Below are 24,687 nucleotides of genomic sequence, written 5' to 3' on the forward strand. Positions count from 1 at the left end.
TGGCGATACGAGGTATAGCGTTGTGTTATGGCAGGCAACGCCTAAAGGTCCTGGATGCTACCACCTGTCATTATATTCTCAATAAACCGGCATCTCCTACACGTTTCAGATTGCTCTGTCCTGAGGCGCATACAAAAAAAACAAAACATGCACAGATCTTTGCATATAAATACTTTTTTCTTTAGGGGGAATAAAAAAAGAAAAGCTATGCACATATACAGACTAGGAGGAAGAAAGATAGCAAATGTTATTGCCTTTTTATGGACATCCATTATGACGGAGCAATTCAATTGTTGCTCTGCTCAGACGCCCACTTGCCATGGCAGAAGCATTTTTGCTTGCAGCTTTGGGAGGAGCGAGAAAAAAAAGTGAAAAGTCCATAGTTTGAATGTCCAAACAAGAACTTTAGAAGGGTTTAGCTGGTTTGTGTGTCTAAACCCAGTGCTTTAAGGTACATTAAATACTAATGGGAGCCCAAAGAGGGAAACAATTGAATTGCTCCGTCAGATGCCCGACGGCCAACAGGAGGTGCCAAGCACAATTAAATCGTCCTACCAGCGGTATACTTACTAATGTTTGATATTGCAACCACAAAGGGTGAATACCGCAGGTTCGCAAAGAGGGTGCTAATTGTCACAGTGGAATGAGTGTCACCCAGACTCAAGAAACTTTTTTAAGAGAGATCCACCCCACAAAAAGCGCACACACAAATGCTTAGAATAAAGATTCCTTTAAATATCATAGAATATTCCTCATTGGAGTTCACTCTGTATCAGTTGTTATTCAGTACCTCAGAGGAAACAAAACAAATACACAAACATAGGGACTGATTCAGGTTGGATCGCAGAACGCGATCCAACCACAAAAATTACAAAAAAGATGAGGGGCAAATGTGCAGCGCCCGCCCTGCGCATGTGCCCGCATTTTCGGAAAGGGGCCGCAGAAAATGTGATCGCCTCTGCCTGTCAACGCTCCGTTTCCTAGGTGGAGACGGAGAGTTGCAGGGGTGGAGGCGGCGTCATGGAAACAGGGGGCATAGTGAGGGTGTGACATCATCAAAAAGATGGCCTCCTGCCGGCGTAGCTTCATTTCTGCTATCAAGCAGAAAATGCGATGTGATCGCAATTTGTGCTTGATCGGGGGGGGGGGGGGGGGGGGTCAGCATGCTGGGCGACCATGCCTTGCAATGGGCCGCCCCCAGTATGCGTTCACAAGGATTGCAAATTCTGATAATTAGCAGAATTTATAATCCTTACTGAATCGGGCCCATAGTGTAATACTGGTAACCGAATTCACAAACAGAAACATGAAGTGTTTCCCACTACATGTGGTTCCCAAATAATTTTGAGTCACTGCATCATAGAGTATCAGAATTTTCTCTACATCAAAATTTTCTTAACGTGAAATTCAGAAAAACATTAATTTAATTAAATTGTGATTAAAGATCATCCTTAGGGTCAGTTATGTGTTGAGGGACAGAATTTGCTTGTTTGTCCACATATGTTATGATGGGAAACCACCAGCACTGGTTTTACCTGTTACATGGGCCATAAATAATTTGAATTCGTCCTGGGCAACCAACCCAGGGCACCCCTGCAACCCAGTTTGGGAATCGCTAACGTAGGGACTAGATGTTTGTATGAAGCTCATTTTGCAATAAGCCTTCTGCTGTTCCAGGACTTTAGCGCCATCTTCTTTCTTGGTCCAGTCATGTGCAGCTGCTCTCAGGACTCTGCTGCAGGTCAGTCGTTGGTCCAGTCCTATGAAGCAGGTCAGAGGTTCTGTACTGCAGATCACATCCAGCACTCGTTCAGCATTTTATTTTTATTGATATTGGTTTTTAGGTGAAAATTAGATTAAACCTGTATGATATTATCTCCACTCAAACAAAGTCTGTGTGATTGGAACCCTTACCACAGCCCAAAGTTATCACATCACTCCTGAGGTGTCAGTAATCCATGTAGGCTTCATATAAATATTTTATGCTACTCACAATATGAGTTTACCACCTTCTGAGTGTCAGACAATTAATATAACTTTATTTATTTTATTTTTGTCAGATAATTTTTTATAAATTATTTCAAACTGTAACACAACCCTCTTGATATTTTCTCCTCAGCTCACTATTACATTGTTATAAAGGAAAAAGTGGAAAAAATAAGATTTTGCTTACCGGTAAATCTATTTCTCGTAGTCCGTAGTGGATGCTGGGGACTCCGTAAGGACCATGGGGAATAGACGGGCTCCGCAGGAAACAGGGCACTTTAAGAAAGAATTAGGAATACTGGTGTGCACTGGCTCCTCCCTCTATGTCCCTCCTCCAGACCTCAGTTAAGGAAACTGTGCCCGGAAGAGCTGACAGTACAAGGAAAGGATTTTGGAATCCAGGGTAAGACTCATACCAGCCACACCAATCACACCGTATAACTTGTGATAAACTTACCCAGTTAACAGTATGAACAACAACAGAGCATCAGATAAACCTGATGCAACCATAACATAACCCTTATTTAAGCAATAACTATAAACAAGTATTGCAGAAGAAGTCCGCACTTGGGACGGGCGCCCAGCATCCACTACGGACTACGAGAAATAGATTTACCGGTAAGTAAAATCTTATTTTCTCTAACGTCCTAGTGGATGCTGGGGACTCCGTAAGGACCATGGGGATTATACCAAAGCTCCCAAACGGGCGGGAGAGTGCAGATGACTCTGCAGCACCGAATGAGCAAACACAAGGTCCTCCTCAGCCAGGGTATCAAACTTGTAGAACTTTGCAAAAGTGTTTGAACCCGACCAAGTAGCTGCTCGGCAAAGCTGTAATGCCGAGACCCCTCGGGCAGCCGCCCAAGAAGAGCCCACCTTCCTTGTGGAATGGGCTTTTACTGATTTTGGAGGCGGTAATCCATCCGCAGAATGAGCCTGCTGAATCGTGTTACAGATCCAGCGAGCAATAGTTTGCTTTGAAGCAGGAGCACCCAGCTTGTTGGATGCATACAGGATAAACAGCGACTCAGTTTTCCTGACTCCAGCCATTCTGGCTACATAAACCTTCAAAGCCCTGACTACATCTAGTAACTTGGAATCCTCCAAGTCACGAGTAGCCACAGGCACCACAATAGGTTGGTTCAAATGAAAAGATGACACCACTTTTGGCAGAAATTGCGGACGAGTCCGTAATTCTGCCCTGTCCATATGGAAAACCAGATAGGGGCTTTTACATGACAAAGCCGCCAATTCTGACACACGCCTAGCCGAAGCTAAGGCCAATAGCATGACCACCTTCCACGTGAGATATTTTAACTCCACGGTTTTAAGTGGCTCAAACCAGTGTGATTTCAGGAAACTCAACACCACGTTAAGATCCCAAGGTGTCACTGGTGGCACAAAAGGGGGCTGAATATGCAGCACTCCCTTTACAAACGTCTGAACTTCAGGAAGAGAAGCCAGTTCCTTTTGAAAGAAAATGGATAGGGCTGAAATATGGACCTTAATGGATCCCAATTTTAAGCCCACAGTCACTCTCGACTGTAGGAAGTGAAGGAAACGGCCCAGCTGGAATTCCTCTGTAGGGGCATTCCTGGCCTCACACCAAGCAACATATTTTCGCCATATACGGTGATAATGTTTAGCCGTCACGTCCTTCCTAGCCTTTATCAGCGTAGGAATAACCTCATCCGGAATGCCTTTTTCTGCTAGGATCCGGCGTTCAACCGCCACGCCGTCAAACGCAGCCGTGGTAAGTCTTGGAACAGACAGGGCCCCTGTTGCAACAGATCCTGTCTTAGAGGCAGAGGCCATGGGTCCTCTTTGAGCATTTCTTGCAGTTCTGGATACCAAGTCCTTCTTGGCCAATCCGGAACAATGAGTATTGTTCTCACTCCTCTTTTTCTTACGATTCTCAGCACCTTGGGTATGAGAGGAAGAGGAGGAAACACATAAACCGACTGGAACACCCACGGTGTCACTAGTGCGTCCACAGCTATCGCCTGAGGGTCTCTTGACCTGGCGCAATACATTTGTAGCTTTTTGTTGAGGCGGGATGCCATCATGTCCACCTGTGGCAGTTCCCATCGACTTGTAATCTGCGTGAAGACTTCTTGATGAAGTCCCCACTCTCCCGGGTGGAGGTCGTGCCTGCTGAGGAAGTCTGCTTCCCAGTTGTCCACCCCCGGAATGAACACTGCTGACAGTGCTTTTACGTGATTCTCCGCCCAGCGAAGAATTCTGGTGGCTTCCGCCATCGCCACCCTGCTCCTTGTGCCGCCTTGGCGGTTTACATGAGCCACTGCGGTGATGTTGTCTGACTGAATCAGCACCGGTTGGTTGCGAAGCAGAGGCTCCGCTTGACTTAGGGCGTTGTATATGGCCCTTAGTTCCAGGATATTGATGTGCAGACAAGTCTCCTGACTTGACCACAGACCCTGGAAATTTCTTCCCTGTGTGACTGCCCCCCACCCTCGGAGGCTTGCATCCGTGGTCACCAGGACCCAGTCCTGAATGCCGAACCTGCGACCCTCGAGAAGGTGAGCACTCTGCAGCCACCACAGAAGAGACACCCTGGCCCTGGGGGATAGGGTGATCAGCCGATGCATCTGAAGATGCGATCCGGACCACTTGTCCAACAGATCCCACTGAAAGGTCCTCGCATGGAACCTGCCGAAGGAATGGCCTCGTATGATGCCACCATCTTTCCCAGGACTCGCGTGCAGTGATGCACCGACACCTGTTTTGGTTTTAAGAAGTCTCTGACCAGAGTCACGAGCTCCTGAGCCTTCTCCGTTGGGAGAAAAACCTTCTTCTGGTCTGTGCCCAGAATCATGCCCAGGAAGGGCAGACGCGTCGTAGGAATCAGGTGCGACTTTGGAATATTCAGAATCCAGCCGTGCTGTTGCAACACTTCCCGAGAGTGTGCTACGCTGATCAGCGACTGCTCTCTGGACCTCGCCTTTATGAGGAGATCGTCCAAGTATGGGATAATTGTGACTCCTTGTTTTCGCAGAAGCACCATCATTTCTGCCATTACCTTGGTAAATATTCTCGGTGCCGTGGACAGTCCAAACGGCAACGTCTGGAATTGGTAATGACAGTCCTGTACCACAAATCTGAGGTACTCCTGATGAGGTGGATAAATGGGGACATGCAGGTAAGCATCCTTAATGTCCAGAGACACCATAAAATCCCCCTCTTCCAGGCTTCCAATGACCGCTCTGAGCGATTCCATCTTGAACTTGAACCTTTTCAGGTAAATATTCAGGGATTTTAAATTCAATATGGGTCTGACCGAACCGTCCGGTTTCGGTACCACAAACATTGTCGAATAGTAACCCCTTCCCTGTTGAAGGAGAGGAACCTTTACCACCACCTGCTGGAGATATAATTTGTGAATTGCCACTAACACTATTTTCCTCTCTATGGGGGAAGCTGGCAGGGCCGATTTGAGGTAACGGTGAGGGGGCATCACTTCGAATTCCAGCTTGTATCCCTGAGACACAATCTGTATAGCCCAGGGATCCACCTGTGAGCGTACCCACTGGTGGCTGAAATCTCGGAGACGCGCCCCCACCGATCCTGGCTCCACCTGGGGAGCCCCAGCGTCATGCGGTGGATTTAGTGGAAGCCGGGGAGGACTTCTGTTCCTGGGAACTAGCTGTATTGTGCAGCTTCTTTCCTCTACCCCTGCCTCTGGCAAGAAAAGACGCACCTCTGACTTTCTTGCCTCTTTGTGATCGAAAGGACTGCATTTAGTAATACAGTGCTTTCAAATTTTGGGGGGAAATATATCGCAAAAAATTTGACTTCCCATCCGTAGCTGTGGAAACTAGGTCCGAGAGACCGTCCCCAAACAATTCCTCACCCTTATAAGGTAAAACCTCCATGTGCCTTTTTGAGTCGGCATCGCCTGTCCATTGCCGAGTCCACGGGACCCTTCTGGCAGAAATCGACATTGCATTTATTCTAGAGCCCAGTAGGCTAATGTCTCTTTGGGCATCTCTCATATATAGGACAGTGTCTTTTATATGCCCCAGGGTCAGTACTATAGTATCCTTGTCCAAGGTATCAAGTTCCTCAGATAAAGTATCTGTCCATGCTGCTACAGCACTACACATCCAGGCCGACGCAATTGCCGGCCTTAGTAGGGTACCTGAATGTGTATAAATGGACTTCAGGATACCTTCCTGCTTTCTATCCGCAGGATCTTTTAGGGTGGCCGTATCCTGTGACGGCAGGGCTACCTTCTTAGATAAGCGTGTCAAAGCTTTGTAAACCCTAGGGGAGGATTCCCAGCGTAACCTGTCCCTTGGCGGGAAAGGATACGCCATAAGCAACCATTTGGAAATCTGCAGTTTTCTATCTGGAGATTCCCAAGCTTTTTCACATAACTCATTTAACTCATGTGAAGGGGGAAAGGTCACCTCATGCCTTTTTTCCCCAAACATATAAACCCTCTTGTCAGGGACTGGGTTTTCCTCTGAGATGTGCAATACATCCTTCATTGCTATAATCATGTAGCGGATGGCTTTAGCCATTTTAGGCTGCAACTTTGCATCATCGCCATCGACACTGGAGTCAGAATCTGTGTCAATATCTGTGTCAACAATTTGGGATAGTGGGCGCTTCTGAGACCCTGACGGCCTCTGCGCTGTAGGATCAGGCATGGGTTGAGACCCTGACTGTCCCAAGGCTTCAGCTTTATCCAACCTTTTATGCAAGGAATTAACATACTTTAAAACCTTCCACATATCCATCCAATCGGGGGTCGGCGCCGTCGGCGGCGATCCCACATTCATTTGTACCTGCTCTGCTTCCACATAGCCTTCCTCATCAAACATGCCGACACAAGCGTACCGACACACCACACACACAGGGGATGCTCTATTTGAAGACAGAACCCCACAAGGCCTTTTGGAGAGACAGAGAGAGAGTATGCCAGCACACACCCCAGCGCTATATGACCCAGGAATCACACAGTAACTTAGTGTTTACCCAGTAGCTGCTGTATATACTGATTTTGCGCTAAATTTATGTGCCCCCCCTCTCTTTTTACCCTCTTTCTACCGTGAATCTGCAGGGGAGAGCCTGGGGAGCTTCCTCTCAGCGGAGCTGTGGAGAGAAAATGGCGCTGGTGAGTGCTGAGGAAGAAGCCCCGCCCCCTCAGCGGCGGGCTTCTGTCCCGCGATTTTGTGTAAAATAATGGCAGGGGCTCATGCATATATACAGTGCCCAACTGTATATATGCCCACTTTGCCAAGAGGTCTCTAATTGCTGCCCAGGGCGCCCCCCCCCCCCCCCCTGCGCCCTGCACCCTACAGTGACCGGAGTGTGTGGGTTTAATGTGGGAGCAATGGCGCACAGCTGCAGTGCTGTGCGCTACCTCATATGAAGACTAGAGTCTTCTGCCGCCGCTTTTGAAGTCTTCTTGCTTCTCACACCGGCTTCTGGTTCTGCGAGGGGGATGGCGGCGCGGCGCTGGGATCGGACGACCAAGGGTGCGTTCCTGTGTACGATCCCTCTGGAGCTAATGGTGTCCAGTAGCCTAAGAAGCATGACCTATCCACAGTGAGTAGGGCTGCTTCTCTCCCCTCAGTCCCACGTAGCAGAGAGTCTGTTGCCAGCAGATCTCTCTGAAAATAAAAAAATCCTAACAAAATACTTTCTATTTAGCAAGCTCAGGAGAGCTCACTAAGGTGCACCCAGCTCGTCCGGGCAAAGATTCAAACTGAGGTCTGGAGGAGGGACATAGAGGGAGGAGCCAGTGTACACCAGTATTCCTAATTCTTTCTTAAAGTGCCCTGTCTCCTGCGGAGCCCGTCTATTCCCCATGGTCCTTACGGAGTCCCCAGCATCCACTAGCACGTTAGAGAAAAGCTAATTACAGAGTAAGACCATATTCCTTACTATGTAAGCAGGGGAACTGGAGCTCAGCTTAGTTTATTTTGATTTTACCCTTGTATGCTTTACTGCCATGTTTTGCTAATTGCACAGTGTACACTATGTAGTGTGCCCAACATGGCTGCCTCGTCTAGTACTCTCTTGTGCAGAATAAACAATGCATGGTTCTGAACTCTCCTAATATGTGTCATCTCTTCACCTTTTGAGAGGATTTATTGATAAACATAAAGAAAACTTGAAGCAAAATATATTTAAAAATGTAAATTTGTATTTCAAGTTAAATGTAGCCTGTTTTTTTTTCTTCTTCTAATTCTTCTTTGTGTTCTTCTTATTTTTATTATTATTATTATTATTATCATCAGTAGTATTATTTACTCTGCATTAAAAAAATAGGGAATTCCGGACCAAGATTGGTCCAGAAATCTTCCAAACTTGTCCTATAAGAGGAACAAGATGGTGAAAGACTCATGACTCATGAAGTGTCATCGTTCCGCACTAAGGAGAGGAAAACCTCCCTTGTGGAGGAAATCTCTGTGAACCCATGGCTGAAGGATTGCCCATCCCTCTAGGCATTAAGAGACTCTGCAGAGTTTTCACAGACCACCCACCCACTAACTTTGCATAACCCAGTCATCCCTTCTGTCTTCTTTTTTTTGTCTTCTTTTTTTAAATTATTATAAGTATTATTTACTATGCATTAAAAAATAGGGAATTCCGGACCAAGTTTGGTCCAGAATTCTTAAAAACTTGTCCTATAAGAGGAACAAGATGGCGGAAGCCTCATGACTCATTAAGAGTTAGTCATCATTCAGCACTGAGGAGGGGAAACACCCCCTCGGGGAGGAAACCTCTGGGGACCCATGGCCGAAGGATTGCCTGTCCCTCTAGGCATTAAGAGACTCTGCAAAGTTTTCCCAGACCACCCACGCACTAACTATGCATAAAACAGTCATCCTTTCTGTCTTCTTTTTTGTCTTATTTTTTAAAAATGATTATTATTTACTCTGCATTAAAAAAAATTGTGTATTCCAGACCAAGATTGGTCCAGAATTCTTAAAAACTTGTCCTATAAGAGGAACAAGATGGCAGAAACCTCATGACTCATGAAGAGTTAGTCATCATTCAACACTGAGGAGAGGAAAAACCTCTTGTGGAGGAAACCTCTTGGGACCCATGGCTGAAGGATTACCCGTCCCTCTAGGCATTAAGAGACTCTGCAGAGTTTTCCCAGACCACCCACCCACTAACTTTGAATAAACCAGTCATCACTTCTGTCTTCTTTTTTTGTCTTATTTTTTTTAATTATTATTAGTATTATTTACTCTGCATTAAAAAATAGGGAATTCCGGACTAAGACTGGTCCAGAATTCTTAAAAACTTGTCCTATAAGAGGTACAAGATGGCGGAAGCCTCACGACTCATTAAGAGTTAGTCATCATTCAGCACTGAGGAGAGGAAACACCCCCTTGGGGAGGAAACCTGTGGGGACCCATGGCTGAAGGATTACCCGTCCCTCTAGGCATTAAGAGACTCTGCAGAGTTTCTCTAGACCACCCACTCACTAACTTTGCATAACCCAGTCATCCCTTCTGTCTTCTATTTTGTCTTATTATTTTTTTTCATTATTATTAGTATTATTTACTCTGCATTAAAAATAGAGAATTCCGGACCAAGATTGGTCCACATTTCTTAAAACTTGTCCTATAAGAGGAACAAGATGGCGGAAGCCTCATGACTCACGAAGAGTCATCCTTCAACACTAATGTGAGGAAAAAAACCCTTGTGGAGGAAACCTCTGGGGACCCATGGCTGAAGGATTGCCTTTCGCTCTAGGCATTAAGAGACTATGCAGATTTTGCCCAGACAATCCACCCACCCACATACCCAGTCATCCCTTCTGTCTTCTTCTTCATGTTCTTTTTCTTATATTTTCTATAATTAATAATAATTATTCTTGTTATTAGTATTATACATCTCTGCATTATAAAATAGGGAATTCCGGCCCAAGATTGGTCCATAATTCTTAAAAACTTGTCCTATAAGAGGAACAAGATGGTTTAAGCCTCATGACTCACGAAGAGTCATCCTTCAACACTAAGGAGAGGAAAAAAAACCCTTATGGAGGAAACCTCTGGGGACTCATGGCTGAAGGACTGCCTGTCCCTCTAGGCATTAAGAGACTATGCAGAGTTAGCTCAGACAATCAACCCACCCACTAACTTTGCTTACCCAGTCATCCCTTCTGTCTTTTTCTTCTTATATTTTAAATTATTCTTAGTACTATTATTTACTCTGCATTAAAAAATAGGGAATTCCGGACCAAGATTGGTCCAGAATTCTTACAAACTTGTCCTAGAAGAGGAATAAGATGGCGGAAGCCTCGGCTGGTGAAAACTGCACCTACATGTCGATGGTGAGAGAGAGAGAAAACAAAACCGGGATACAAGGTGAGATCAGGTGGGGATGGGGCTGAGAGAGAGAGAGAGAGAAAGACAAAATAGGCAAAGAGGGGAAGAGGGAGGGGAAAGAGGCAAAGCCCTAGCATTCTGTCAGTATTTATGGCTCTAAATAAACCACTTTAGCACTTATTTCCGATGCATATAGGGGTTATAACTGCAAGCTATATATAGTATTGGATAAAAACAAACATAATGCCTAAAGCACAATATAATTCTCTTACACCTCTGCACATTAGGTAAAATGGAACATCCTGCAATACTGGCATACTGGGATTTAGGCAGACAGAAAGAGCATACAGGATTTAATTTGCAACATTACAGGCTCACCAAACAACTCCAAGGAGATGTCATAGGGGCAGACGCACAAAAAGGATTAATTTGGTACATTATAGGTCCATTTAGACAGTGCTCTTCAAATATCTCCAACGACCCAGTTGCAGCCGCTTGTGGTTGTTAAGCAACGGCACTGTCCCAGCATGTGTGAGATTTTGTTTTTAGCCAATTCTATTCTGTCCCCGAGGTCATAAGTCATATATTAGTAGTCATGGTAAAATGTTGCTGAAGTTTCGAACTAAGCTGCCTTTAACTTTGTCCAGTCACTAACCTTATGCAAGTATCTTCTTCTGCCGGTAAGCTGTCCTGTGCCATGCCTCTGGAGGTAATGGCAAGAGACAGCAATAGCACAGCCTTGATATAGGCAGTTGTCATTATGACATCACAGCATGACCTCACACAGCCCACCAGACCAGCCAAGACTGGTTATTTCTGGTTTGAGGCCCCTGTTGTCTTTTGCATGACTGACCTCAGGAAATTTGATTTCACTTATTGTTTAAAACTATTACACTCACATCAGAATATAATAACTAGCGTTTACCAGCGACTTCAGACGCGTGAATGTCTGTTATTGCTCAGCGGAAATAATTTTAAAAAGACAGTAGTGCAATTTAATATTTTGGTGACTATATTACATTGTATACATTGATTCCAAAATTTCATTGTAAACAATGTCTGCAGTTTTCCTTCAGGGACTAACACAAAAAGATTCTTGGGGCTACTAACACATGAGCAAGCCAATGTAAAGCTGCCCATTGGGGTAGCAGCTGGTCCTAAGATCTACGCCTGCAGGCCTGAGTGTTTGCCCCTGCGACTTGTTGATCATGATAGCGAATCAAACGTTTACAGGAAACTGCAGGCTTGGATCGAAAATAAAAGTTGCTGGGATAAGGGGTATATGTGGTATAAACACAGTCTTGTCTGCACCACATCCCATTAGAATCTCTGACTCAATTACGTTCCTCTGCAGAGCAGTCACTTTACGTCGGGTTCTGTTGCATAACTTGGTCAGAGTCAAGTTCCGCAGAAGCATGAACAGAACATCAACTTTCAGTGCAGGGCTGTATGCTGGAAGTCCAGTTGCACTAAGCAAGTTCAAAACTTCCACACATCCTGTATAGTCAGTTTGGAGGAGCCTGCGCGCTTCGCGCGCCAAATGTAAGTGTCTGGTTTTTCCTTCATTGCTCCTCTCCCTCATGTCACATCGAGATCATACAGTACACACATCAGTTTCTTTCTAGGTCACTAAGCTATACAGTAGTGAAAACGCAATCCAAATTCATACAGTAGTGTTTTTTTCATCTCAATAGTCCAGAAACAGTCCCTAGCAGTATAATTCCAAAAATATTCTACGTACAGACACAACCCTTACAGTTTTATTATATGTATAGATTTTTACTGCGGGGGTTCCATTATTTATCTTTGGCTATGTAAGGCTTTGTATGAACCCAACATCCACTGTTGTAACATTGTTTTTTACTCTTTAGTATATATCAGGGATTAAGGACAAAACACTGTTTATGGCACTACCTCAGATACCTCTAATTAACCACTTGCCTGGCATGGGCGCATCAGATGCAACCACAGCAGGAAGTGCTTTATCTGACCTGGTCACACAGGATGCGACCAGTCAATTAAACAGCATCAGCTGCTGCTGTAAGCTCCCACGGACAGCGTCCTCTTCATCCTGTGTCCCATGCTTGTGACCCTCACATAACCTGTGGTCAGGCTGACTGCTCTGCTATCTGCTCACTCACATGAGTGGATCCATACTGTAATTAATAACCTGCGCCTATCCCTGAAGGTGCTATTATGCTTTATTTGTATGCCTATATCAGTTATCTATACAGGTTACTATATAAATAGTATTCCTGTATATCTATCTGTAAGAGGATTGGCTGTTGAGGATACAGGATATACGCGCACATGGATTTATACCCTTTGTCTTCGGTTAACATTTATCCACCAGCTGCTGGCTGTGTCCTAGTGGCAGGAGTAGGTTTATCATTATTAGGTGTGAGGAGCTCCTAATAATATTACACCCACTCCTGTCACTAGGACACAGTAGCCATTGTATAATGAGGAGACAAATCACATGGACCAAGACTGAGAGGGTTTGGGAGGAGGTGAAAAAATATGGGACAAACACAAAAAATGGACATTCTACATATAGCATTTTCCTTACACCCATAATTATTATTATATAAATGATACAACTAGAAAAAAGAATGTGCAATATTAATTTGCAATATTTCCACTGTCGGGGATGAACTACATTTCCTATGATATCAACTGCTGAAATGCTGTGACTAGGGCTAGAACATGCATCCTGGAGTATTGTACTTGCCATCCCCACTAATGAGCAGCGCTTGGCTGTTAGACTGTGCGCATCTGGATAAAGGTCAGTTTATATTCTAGAGGTATTACAACTGGTATTACAACTGAGCCTTCACCTTCTGTCAGTCAGCGTGGCCCCCTGTGCAGTAACCGTTCTCGGGGAATACACAAGACAGATCCGAAGAACAGAATGAAGCAATTTCAAGATACTTACGTGACTAAATAGATTATTTTTTTCACCATAATCAGACACAGGCGTTATCCACGTAAAAAGTAGTATTTTAGACCACAACGACATATGTATTCACCAAAAGAATAAGTGTAGAGACAGAAAAGCAGTAGGCCCAAAACAGAGCCTTGTGGAACCACAAAATAGGTAGTGGAGGGGAGGATGTGGCCAAATTGGAAACACTGAAGGAATATTCGTTGTTAGGAAGAGGTTCATGAGACTATTACATATGTAAATATGTCTGTGCGGTCTCAATGCTAAAGGAAATTTAGGTGTTATGCTATACTGTTACTTGGTGTACCTACCCGGTGCCTTGCAAGCAAAGTAAAATGAGCATCAAAGAAACAAATGTGCTACATGTAATAAAATAAGTTGCAATATCCATACAATATTTTAGGAGAATAACATAAAAGTTTGATCCAATAAAAAGTGTAGTACTAAAATGTTAGGTGTTTGTAGGACATTTGTACATTGAACCTTTCCAAAGACCGGAAGTTAAGTAAGAATGACATTTGACATTTCCTCAGCATAACATCTAGTCTGACCCCGAGAAACTTAGATGATTTCCAATGTATCTATCTTATCATGTTACATATTTGTGCTAGCCTTCCAATATATTGCTTTATTCATTTTGGAGAGATAGTCATTAGCTGGTCATCTATTATTACACTTATATCTTAATATATTTTTTTCAAGATAATTGTCATTTTCTTGCAGGTTTACAAGTGCAGTCATCTACCAAGGTCTTGTTATGCGGCTAGGGATTGTGTCCGGAAGTCTGTATACAGACTTTTTTATCTCTGCGGTGGTGGAATTACCAGCTGCTGTCATTATTCTACTTTCCATTGATCGAGTTGGGAGGAGGCTTCCATTTGCACTGAGCAACGCTGGAGCAGGTGTTGCGTGCTTAATAACTGCTGCCATATCAAAAGGTATAAACTTAACATCAAGAATCACATGCTGAAATCAAAATCAAAATGTGTCACTTAAAAGTTTTCTATCGTTTTCCACAGTATATGTACCACTTTGTGCAAGTGCACCTATTTATAAGAGACATTTTGCATCTTTTGAGGAGCTGGGTGAATCAAATATTTTCTAGTTATATGGAAGCTGACACCACTACATTTTTCTCATACAGTTAATTAGAATGACAACTTTAATGACATTGGGCCTAATTCAGAGTTGATCGCAGCAGCAAATTTGTTAGCAGTTGGGTAAAACCAGGGCCCTCATTCCGAGTTGTTCGCTTGCTAGCTACTTTTAGCAGAAATGCAAACACAAAGCCGCCGCCCTCTGGGAGTGTATCTTAGCATAGCAGAATTGCTAACGAAAGATTAGCAATTCTGCTAATATTAGCAGAATTGCTAACGAAAGCAATTTCCTTGCAGTTTCTGAGTAGCTCCAGACCTACTCCTAGATTGCGATCACCTCAGTCCGTTTAGTTCCTGGTTTGACGTCACAAACACGCCCAGGCCACTCCTCCGTTTCTCCAGCCACTCCTGCGTTTTTACCTGGCACGCCTGCGTTTTTTAGCACACTCCCTGAAAACGGCCAGTTTCCGCCCAGAAACAACCCACTTCCTGTCAATCAGCAGAGCGATTGAAAAGCTTAGTTCGCCTGTGAGTAAAATAGCATAGTGTCGTGTAAATTTGCTTAGCGCGTGCGCGCTGAGATGCATACGCATGCGCAGAACTGCCGTATTTTAGCCTATTAGCAATTCTGCTAAAATTAGCAGCGAGCGAACAACTCGGAATGAGGGCCCATGTGCACTGCAGGGGGAGCAGATATAACATGTGCAGAGAGAATTAGATTTGGGTGGAGTGTGTTCAAACTGAAATCTAAATTGCAGTGTAAAATTAAAGCAGCCAGTAATTACACTGCACAGAAACAATATAACCCACCCAAATCTAACTCTCTCTGCAAATGAGCTACATTTTCCACCTTTTTTGGAGAGGGATAATTAATTTACTGGAACATTCCCTAGTTAGCATTTGGCTATATAGACTCAGAAATTGGGAATTGTTCTTCAATAGGATAGCTTTTGCATTTTTGTGCCATGCCGCCACATTTGATATGAATACATTTACATATACCCATGTAATAAATACGTTCAAACACACACAAGTGACATGTAATAGAGGTAGTCTAAACATCTGGTCACTGTCTTGTTTAATTGAAGCCATTATTGAGGCTGAAATGAGCAGTAGTTAGAAGAACAATAAAAGAGTCTTCTTAATGATGGGGCATACTTGACATCTTTATTTCCTCTCCAGGAGAAGCCCAGAGAAGGGATGCTGCTGTCAGCTTTGGAAGTAGGGCGCACTCACCATGTCATTAGGCTCCTCCTTCATCATGGCAAAATGCTGCAATTTGTGGGTCCACTGAGTGGGGATGAGGCTTAAATGACACAAAGCAAATGATGTTAGCTCCACCCTTCCCTACAAACTCGTGATTCTCCATACTATCTCCCAATCCTGCCCACTTCTTTAGGAAGTGGGCGGGATGCAGGTGATCCTCCTACTCTTTCAGGGGTGTGGGGGACATGCAATCACACAAACTAATAACATCAACATTTTATTATTATTATTATTATTATTATTATTAATGCAGGTTGAGTATCCCTTATCTAAAATGCTTGGGACCAGAAGTATTTTGGATATTGGCCTTTTCCGTATTTTGGAATAATTGCATACCATAGTGAGATATGGGTGTGGTATAAAAGATAGACAGTGTCTAGTTAGACAGTCAATAGATAGACACCATATGTTAGACAGACATTAGGTCAACACAGTCAAAAGGTCGACAGGGTCAAAAGGTCGATATGAAAAAGGTGGACATAAAAAAGGAAGACACCATGTTTTTTGCATTTTTGTGGTTTGTGTGGATAGTTTTGTCATCTGGGACCCCCAATTGTAGAAAGGCATACCCTCGCGGGGCTCGCTTCGCTCGCCACGCTTCAGGCTCGGTGGCTCGCTGCGCTCGCCACAAGGTTTATAACCAACTCTATGCCGACATGGATAGAGAAGGTATGAAATAGTCCAAAAACATGTTACATTTAAAAAAACATTTGTCTACCTTTTTTATATTGACCATTTTCATGTCGACCTTTTGACCCTGTCGATCTCCAAGCGCTGCTATATAGAACTGGAATCCTTATGGCTGAGCGTCCTCAAAAAGAGCAGAACACAGCAATATTCATAAGGGAGTCTTCAAACTATGTCATTCACTTGTTGAATCACCAACAACTGACCTTTATTAGCAACCCTATGTTCCCATAAAGGTTTCTTTAGAACTCCTTCACCCCTTCATTTCTTCGGAATACTATGAGATTACAATCTACGATATACAGCTCATTAAAACCGGGCTTACCTTATTGTTAAGCCCTATGTGCACCTAGTATTTATATATCCAGCCTTCCAAAAACTCCTCAAAAAGAATCCAGAATGAGGAGTTTTTGGAAGGCAGGATATATAAATACTAGAGCGACAGAAGGCTCCATTGAAGGAAGAACCATTAAAGATACCTTTTGGTGCACATAGGGCATAACAATGAGGTAAGCCCGGTTTTAATGAGCTGTATATCGTAGATTGTGATCTCATAGTATTCCGAAGAAATGAAGGGGTGAAGGAGTTCTAAAGAAACCTTTATGGGAACATAGGGTTGCTAATAAAGGTCAGTTGTTGGTGATTCAACAAGTGAATGACATAGTTTGAAGACTCCCTTATGAATATTGCTGTGTTCTGCTCTTTTTGAGGACGCTCAGACATAAGGATTCCAGTTCTATATAGCAGCGCTTGGAGATCGTCCATCAGTATTTTTGTTGTGTATAGAAAGGAGTGGTATTCTACTTGGACGTATGCCAAGCTGCAGCTAGGGCGCAAGTTATTGTTTCTTTTTTCTTTTCTTTTTTTTTCTTTTGACCCTGTCGACCTAATGTCTGTCTAACATATGGTGTCTATCTATTGACTGTCTAACTAGACACTGTCTATCAACCGGATGCCATGAGATATCATGGCGATGGGACCCAAGTCTAAGCATAGAATGCATTTATGTTTCATACACTGTTCAAAAAAATAAAGGGAACACTAAAATAACACATCCTAGATCTGATTGAATTAAATATTCTTATTAAATACTTTGTTCTTTATATAGTTGAATGTGCTGACAACAAAATCACACAAAAATTATCAATGGAAATCAAATTTATTAACCCATGGAGGTCTGGATTTGGAGTCACACTCAAAATTAAAGTGGAAAAACACACTACAGGCTGATCCAACTTTGATGTAATGTCCTTAAAACAAGTCAAAATGAGGCTCAGTAGTGTGTGTGGCCTCCACGTGCCTGTATGACCTCCCTACAATGCCTGGGCATGCTCCTGATGAGGTGGCGGATGGTCTCCTGAGGGATCTCCTCCCAGACCTGGACTAAAGCATCTGCCAACTCCTGGACAGTCTGTGGTGCAACCACGTTGGTGGATGGAGCGAGACATGATGTCCCAGATGTGTTCAACTGGATTCAGGTCTAGGGAACGAGCGGGCCAGTCCATAGCATCAATGCCTTCATCTTGCAGCAACTGCTGACACACTCCAGCCACATGAGGTCTAGCATTGTCTTGCATTAGGAGGAACCCAGGGCCAACTGCATCAGCATATGGTCTCACAAGGGGTCTGAGGATCTCATCTCGGTACCTAATGGCAGTCAGGCTACCTCTGGTGAGCACATGGAGGGCTGTGCGGCCCCCCAAAGAAATGCCACCCCACACCATTACTGACCCACTGCCAAACCGGTCATGCTGGAGGATGTTGCAGGCAGCAGAACGTTCTCCTTGGCGTCTCCAGACTCTGTCACGTCTGTCACATGTGCTCAGTGAGAACCTGCTTTCATCTGTGAAGAGCACAGGGCGCCAGTGGCGAATTTGCCAATCTTGGTGTTCTCTGGCAAATGCCAAACATCCTCCACGGTGTTGGGCTGTAAGCACAACCCCCACCTGTGGATGTCGGGCCCTCATACCACCCTCATGGAGTCTGTTTCTGATCGTTTGAGTAGACACATGCACATTTGTGGCTTGCTGAAGGTCATTTTGCAGATCTCTGGCAGTGCTCCTCCTGTTCTTCCTTGCACAAAGGCGGAGGTAGCGGTCCTGCTTCTGGGTTGTTGCCCTCCTACGGCCTCCCCCACGTCTCCTGATATACTGGCCTGTCTCCTGGTAGCGCCTCCATGCTCTGGACACTACGCTGACAGACACAGCAAACCTTCTTGCCACAGCTCACATTGATGTGCCATCCTGGATGAGCTGCACTACCTGAGCCACTTGTGTGGGTTGCAGGGAGGTCATACAGGCACCTGGAGGCCACACACACTACTGAGCCTCATTTTGACTTGTTTTAAGGACATTACATCAAAGTTGAATCAGCCTGTAATGTGTTTTTCCACTTTAATTTTGAGTGTGACTCCAAATCCAGACCTCCATGGGTTAATAAATTTGATTTCCATTGATAATTTTTGTGTGATTTTGTTGTCAGCACATTCAACTATGTAAAGAACAAAGTATTTAATAAGAATATTTCATTCATTCAGATCTAGGTTGTGTTATTTTAGTGTTCCCTTTATTTTTTTGAGCAGTGTATATATACCTTATACACACAGCCTGAAGGTCATTTTAGCCAATATTTCTCATACATCCTAGAGGATGCTGGGGACACTTCAAGAACCATGGGGTATAGACGGGATCCGCAGGAGACATGGGCACTTTAAGACTTTGAAGGGGTGTGAACTGGCTCCTCCCTCTATGCCCCTCCTCCAGACTCCAGTTTAGAATCTGTGCCCAGTGAGACTGGATGCACACTGAGGAGCTCTCCTGAGTTTCTCTGAAAAAGACTTTTGTTAGGTTTATTATTTTCAGGGAGACCTGCTGGCAACTGAGGGGAGAGAAGCAGACCTACTTCTGTGAGTTTCAAGGCTCTGCTTCTTTGGCTACAGGACACCATTAGCTCCTGAGGGTCTGAACGCTAGGTACGCCTAGATGCTCGTTCCCAGAGCCCGCCGTCACCCCCCTTGTAGAGCCAGAAGTCAGAAGACAGGTGAGTAGAAGAAGATCAGAAGACTTCAGTGACGGCTTTGAGGTACCGCACAGCGGCCGCGCTGCTCGCCATGCTCCCATACACAGCGGCACTACAGGGTGCAGGGCATGGGGGGGCGCCCTGGGCAGCATTAAAAACCTCATATAAGACTGGCAAGGTGGTTTTTAAGTGCCAAGGCACTAAATAGCGGGGCTGAAGCGCGCAATTAAGGGGGCGGGGCTTAGCCCTCACAGCTGTCACCAGTGCCATTTTCTCTTCACAGAGCTGCAGAGACGCTGGTCCTTCCTCTACACTGCTGTATCAAGTAACAGGTGGGGGGGCACAGTTATTTTGGTGCTATATATGTATTTATAAAAGCGCTAACAGGTCTGAGGCCAGAGGCGTAACTAGGGTAGGGCGAGTGGGGTACGTGCCCTGGGCGCCTTGGCAGGCCCAGGAGAGGGGGCGCCGCCGGCGGCCAGGGGATCATGCCCCACCCGCCCCCGTCACGCCGAAATGTGAGGGGAGGAGAGTACAGCGTCTCTCCCTCCCCTCACCGCCGTCTCCGGCGACGTTAGCCAATCAGAGCTTGCGGACTGGCTCCTGATTGGCTGCCGGTCCGCGAGCTCTGATTGGCTAGCGATCCGGCGCCACACAGCCGCCAGAGAACTGGAGCGGTGAGGGGAAGGGGAGGCGCTACGCTGCGCTCTCCTCCCCTCACATATCAGAGGCAAGCCGGAGCCACAATCGGTGAGTGACCGGGGGGGGGGGGGAGCACAGTGGGGCATGTAACTGGCACAGTGGGGCATGTATCTGGCACAGTGGGGCATGTAACTGGCACAGTGGGCCATGTATCTGGCACAGTGGGGCATGTATCTGGCACAGTGGGGCATGTAACTGGCACAGTGGGGCATGTATCTGGCACAGTGGGGCATGTATCTGGCACAGTGGGGCATGTAACTGGCACAGTGGGGCATGTATCTGGCACAGTGGGTCATGTATCTGGCACAGTGGGGCATGTAACTGGCACTGTGGGGCATGTATCCGGCACTGTGGGGCATGTATCCGGCACTGTGGGGCAATGTAACTGGCACTGTGGGGCATGTAAATGGCACTGTGGGGCAATGTATTTGGCACTGTGGGGCATGTATCCGGCACTGTGGGGCATTGTATCTGGCACTGTGGGGCAATGTAACTGGCACTGTTGGGCATGTATCTGGCACTGTGGGTCATGTAACTGGCACTGTGGGGCATGTAACTGGCACTGTGGGGCATGTATCCGGCACTGTGGGGCATTGTATCCGGCACTTTGGGGCATTGTATCCGGCACTGTGGGGCAATGTAACTGGCACTGTGGGGCATGTAACTGGCAATGTGGGCCAATGTATCTGGCACTGTGGGGCAATGCAACTGGCACTGTGGGCATGTATCTGGCACTGTGGGGTAATGTAACTGGCACTGTGGGGCACGTATCCGGCACTGTGGGGCATTGTATCTGGCACTGTGGGGCAATGTAACTGGCACTGTGGGCCATTTTAAGTGGCCACACCCCTTCTGGTGCGTGGCCACACCCCTTCTGGTGTGTGGCCACGCCCGTTTTTCCGACACGCGCACCTTCGGCGCGCTCACATGCTTCTGTTGGTGGGTGTTTTTGGTGTTTTTTTTTGGGGGGGCGCCATTTTCCATCTTGCCCTGGGCTCCGAAAACCCTAGTTACGCCTCTGCTTTGTATAAGGGTTTTCAGAACCGGGATAATCACTGGGTTGTGAGCTGGCAAACTCCCTCTGTGTTCCTCTGACAGGCTTTACTGTGGGTCTGTCCCCTATATGCCCAGTGTGTCTGTGGGTGTCGGTACATGTGTGTCGGCATGTCTGAGGCTGAGTGCTCTTCTCAGGAGGAGGCTGTATTAGGGACAGAAACGGCTGTGGGAGTGACCATGTCGGCACCGCCGACTCCTGATTGGGTGAATGTTTTGAGTGCTTTAAATGCAAATGTGGCTTTATTAAATAAAAGATTGTCTGAGTCTCAGAACCAGGCATGGAAAAAATCCGTGGAGGATGTGTTGTCACAGGTCCAGACCCCCTCGAGGTCACAAAAGCGTTAATTTACCCAGATAGCAGATACAGATACCCACACGGACTCTGACTCCAGTATCGACTATAGTGATGCCAGATTAAATCCTAAACTGGCTAAGAGCATTCAGTACATAATTGTGGCGATAAAAGACGTGTTACATATCACGGAGGATCCTGCTGTTCCTGATACTAGGGTCTGTATGTATAAAGGAAAGAAACCTGAGGTAACGTTTCCTCCCTCTCATGAACTGAACACGCTTTTTGAAAAGGTTTGGGAAAATCCTGACAAGAAGTTTCAGATTCCCAAGAGAATTCCGGTGGCGTATCCGTTCCCCTCTGGGGATAGGGAAAAGTGGGAGTCACCCCCCACTGTAGACAAGGCTCTGTCATGTCTATCCAAAAAGGTGGCGCTTCCGTCCCCTGACACAGCAGCCCTAAAGGATCCTGCGGATCGTAAGCAGGAAAATACATTGAAATCCATTTATGTCACTACGGGTACGCTACTCAGACCTGCCGTTGCTTCGGCGTGGGTAAGTAGCGCTACTGAAAAGTGGGCAGATAATTTGTCATCTGAGATAGATACCCTGGATAGGGATAACATTCTTTTGACACTGGGTTATATCAGGGACGCTGCAGCCTACCTAAAGGAAGCTGCGAGAGACATTGGCCTTTTGGGATCAAGGGCCAATGCCATGGCAGTCTCAGCCAGAAGAGCATTGTGGATTCATCAATGGAATGCTGATGCTGACTCTAAGAAGGCTATGGAGTCTCTGCCGTATAAAGGTGGTGTCTTGTTTGGTGACGGCCTCGCTGACCTGGTATCTACGGCTACCGCGGGTAAGTCATAATTTTTACCTTATGTTCCTGCACAACAAAAGAAAACGCACCACTATCAGATGCAGTCCTTTCGGCCCAATAAATACAAAAAAGGACGAGGGTCTTCCTTCCTTGCTTCTAGAGGAATAGGAAAAGGAAAAATGTCACCGGCTGTGGCAGGTTCCCAGGAGCAGAAGTCCTCTCCGGCTTCTGCCAAATCCACAGCATGACGCTGGGACTCCTCTGCGGGAGTCCGCACCGGTGGGGGAACGTCTCCAACTCTTCAGTCAGTTCTGGGTTCGTTCGGCCCTAGACCCATGGGTGTTAGAAATAGTGTCCCAAGGGTACAAACTGTAGTTTCAAGACATTCCCCCTCGGCGATTCTTCAAATCAGCCTTACCAGCTTCTCTTCCGGACAGGGAGGTAGTATCCGATGCAATACAATACAAAAGCTGTGTCAAAATCAAGTCATTGTCAAGGTGCTCCCGTCACAACAGGGAGGTTTTTATTAAAGCCTCTTCGTGGTCCCGAAGCCGGACGGCTCGGTCAGACCAATTCTGAACCTAAAATCCCTCAATTTCTATCTGAGAAAATTCAAATTCAAGATGAAATCTTTCTGAGCAGTGATCTCCAGTCTGGAGGAAGGGGATTTTATGGTGTCGGTCGACATAAAGGATGCCTACTTACACGTCCCCATATATCCTCCGCATCAGGCTTATCTGAGGTTTGCGATTCAGGATTGTCATTACCAATTTCAGACGTTGCCGTTTGGTCTATTCACGGCTCCGAGGGTTTTCACCAAAGTTATGCCGGAAATGATGATTCTCCTGCGCAAGCAAGGAGTCACAATTATCCCATACTTGGATGATCTCCTGATAAAGGCGAGATCCAGGGACCGATTACTGCAGAGCATAACGATTTCCCTGACAGTTCTGCATTAACATGGTTGGCTCCTGAACTTGCCAAAGTCACAGTTGAGTCCGACGAAACGACTATCGTTTTTGGGAATGATTCTGGACACAGAATTACAGAGAGTTTTTCTTCCAGAAGAGAAGGCTCTGGAAATTCAGAGTCTGGTCAAACAAATCCTGAAGCCAGCGAGAGTGTCGATCCATCAATGCACTCGATTGCTGGGGAAGATGGTGGCGGCCTACGAGGCCATTCCATTTGGCAGATTCAATGCCAGAGTGTTTCAGTGGGATCTGTTGGACAAGTGGTCCGGGTCCCATCTGCGCATGCACCGACAGATAATCCTGTCGTCCAAGACCAGAATCTCACTCCTGTGGTGGCTGCACAGCTCTCACCTCCTAGAGGGACGCAGGTTCGGGATTCAGGACTGGATCCTGGTGACCACGGATGCGAGCCTCCAAGGCTGGGGTGCAGTCACACAGGGGGAAAATTTCCAGGGAAAATGGTCAAGCCAGGAAGCTTGTCTACACATAAACATTCTTGAATTAAGGGCCATTTACAACGGCCTTCTACAAGCGGAACATCTTCTTCGCGATCTACCCGTCTTGATTCAGTCGGACAACATAACAGCAGTGGCGTACATAAACCGCCAGGGCAGAACAAAGAGCAGTGCGGCAATGGCAGAGGCCACAAAAGTTTTCCGCTGGGCGGAAAGGCATGTAAGCGCTCTGTCAGCAGTCTTCATTCCGGGTGTGGACAACTGGGAAGCAGACTTCCTCAGCAGACACGATCTCCATCCAGGAGAGTGGGGTCTGCATCAAGAGGTCTTTGCAGAAGTGACAAGTCATTGGGGAATTCCTCAAATAGACATGATGGCGTCTCGCCTCAACAAAAAACTTCAGAGATATTGTTCCAGGTCGAGGGACCCTCAAGCAATAGCGGTGGACGCCCTGGTGACACCGTGGGTGTTTCAGTCGGTGTATGTGTTCCCTCCGATTCCACTCATTCCAAAAGTGATATAATCATAAGAAGAACAAGGGTTCATGCAATCCTCATTGTTCCAGACTGGCCAAGGAGGGCCTGGTATCCAGATCTTCAGGAATTGCTCATAGGAGATCCCTGGCCTCTTCCTCTACGAGAGGATCTGTTACAGCAGGGGCCGTGCGTGTACCAAGACTTACCGCGGCTTCGTTTGACGGCTTGGAGGTTGAACGCCGGATCCTAGCCCGAAAGGGTATTCCCAGTGAAGTCATTCCCACACTTCTTCAGGCTAGAAAAGAAGTAACGGCGAAACATTATCACCATATTTGGAGAAAATATGTGTCTTGGTGTGAATCCAAGAAGGCTCCTACGGAAGAATTTCAGCTGGGCCGTTTTCTTCATTTTCTGCAAGCAGGTGTGGATGCGGGCCTAAAGTTGGGCTCAATTAAAGTACAAATTTCGGCCTTGTCAATTTTCTTTCAAAAAGAATTGGCCTCCCTTCCGGAAATTCAGACTTTCGTGAAAGGCGTGCTCACATCCAACCTCCCTTTGTGCCCCCGGTGGCACCATGGGATCTTAACGTGGTGTTGCAGT

General features: G+C 45.9%; 1 protein-coding gene across 1 annotated transcript in view; it reads left to right on the top strand.

The window, feature by feature from the left end:
- The window catches only part of SLC22A3 (solute carrier family 22 member 3), a 429,357-nt gene that overhangs the window by 328,395 nt on the left and 76,275 nt on the right, over window positions 1-24,687 (top strand). Inside the window, exon 7 of the mRNA XM_063917520.1 lies at window positions 13,969-14,183. Coding sequence (XP_063773590.1) covers window positions 13,969-14,183 — 215 coding nt within the window. The remainder of the gene's footprint in view (window positions 1-13,968; window positions 14,184-24,687) is intronic.

This window comes from Pseudophryne corroboree, chromosome 4 (assembly GCF_028390025.1).
Source record: "Pseudophryne corroboree isolate aPseCor3 chromosome 4, aPseCor3.hap2, whole genome shotgun sequence".
NCBI lineage: Eukaryota > Metazoa > Chordata > Amphibia > Anura > Myobatrachidae > Pseudophryne > Pseudophryne corroboree.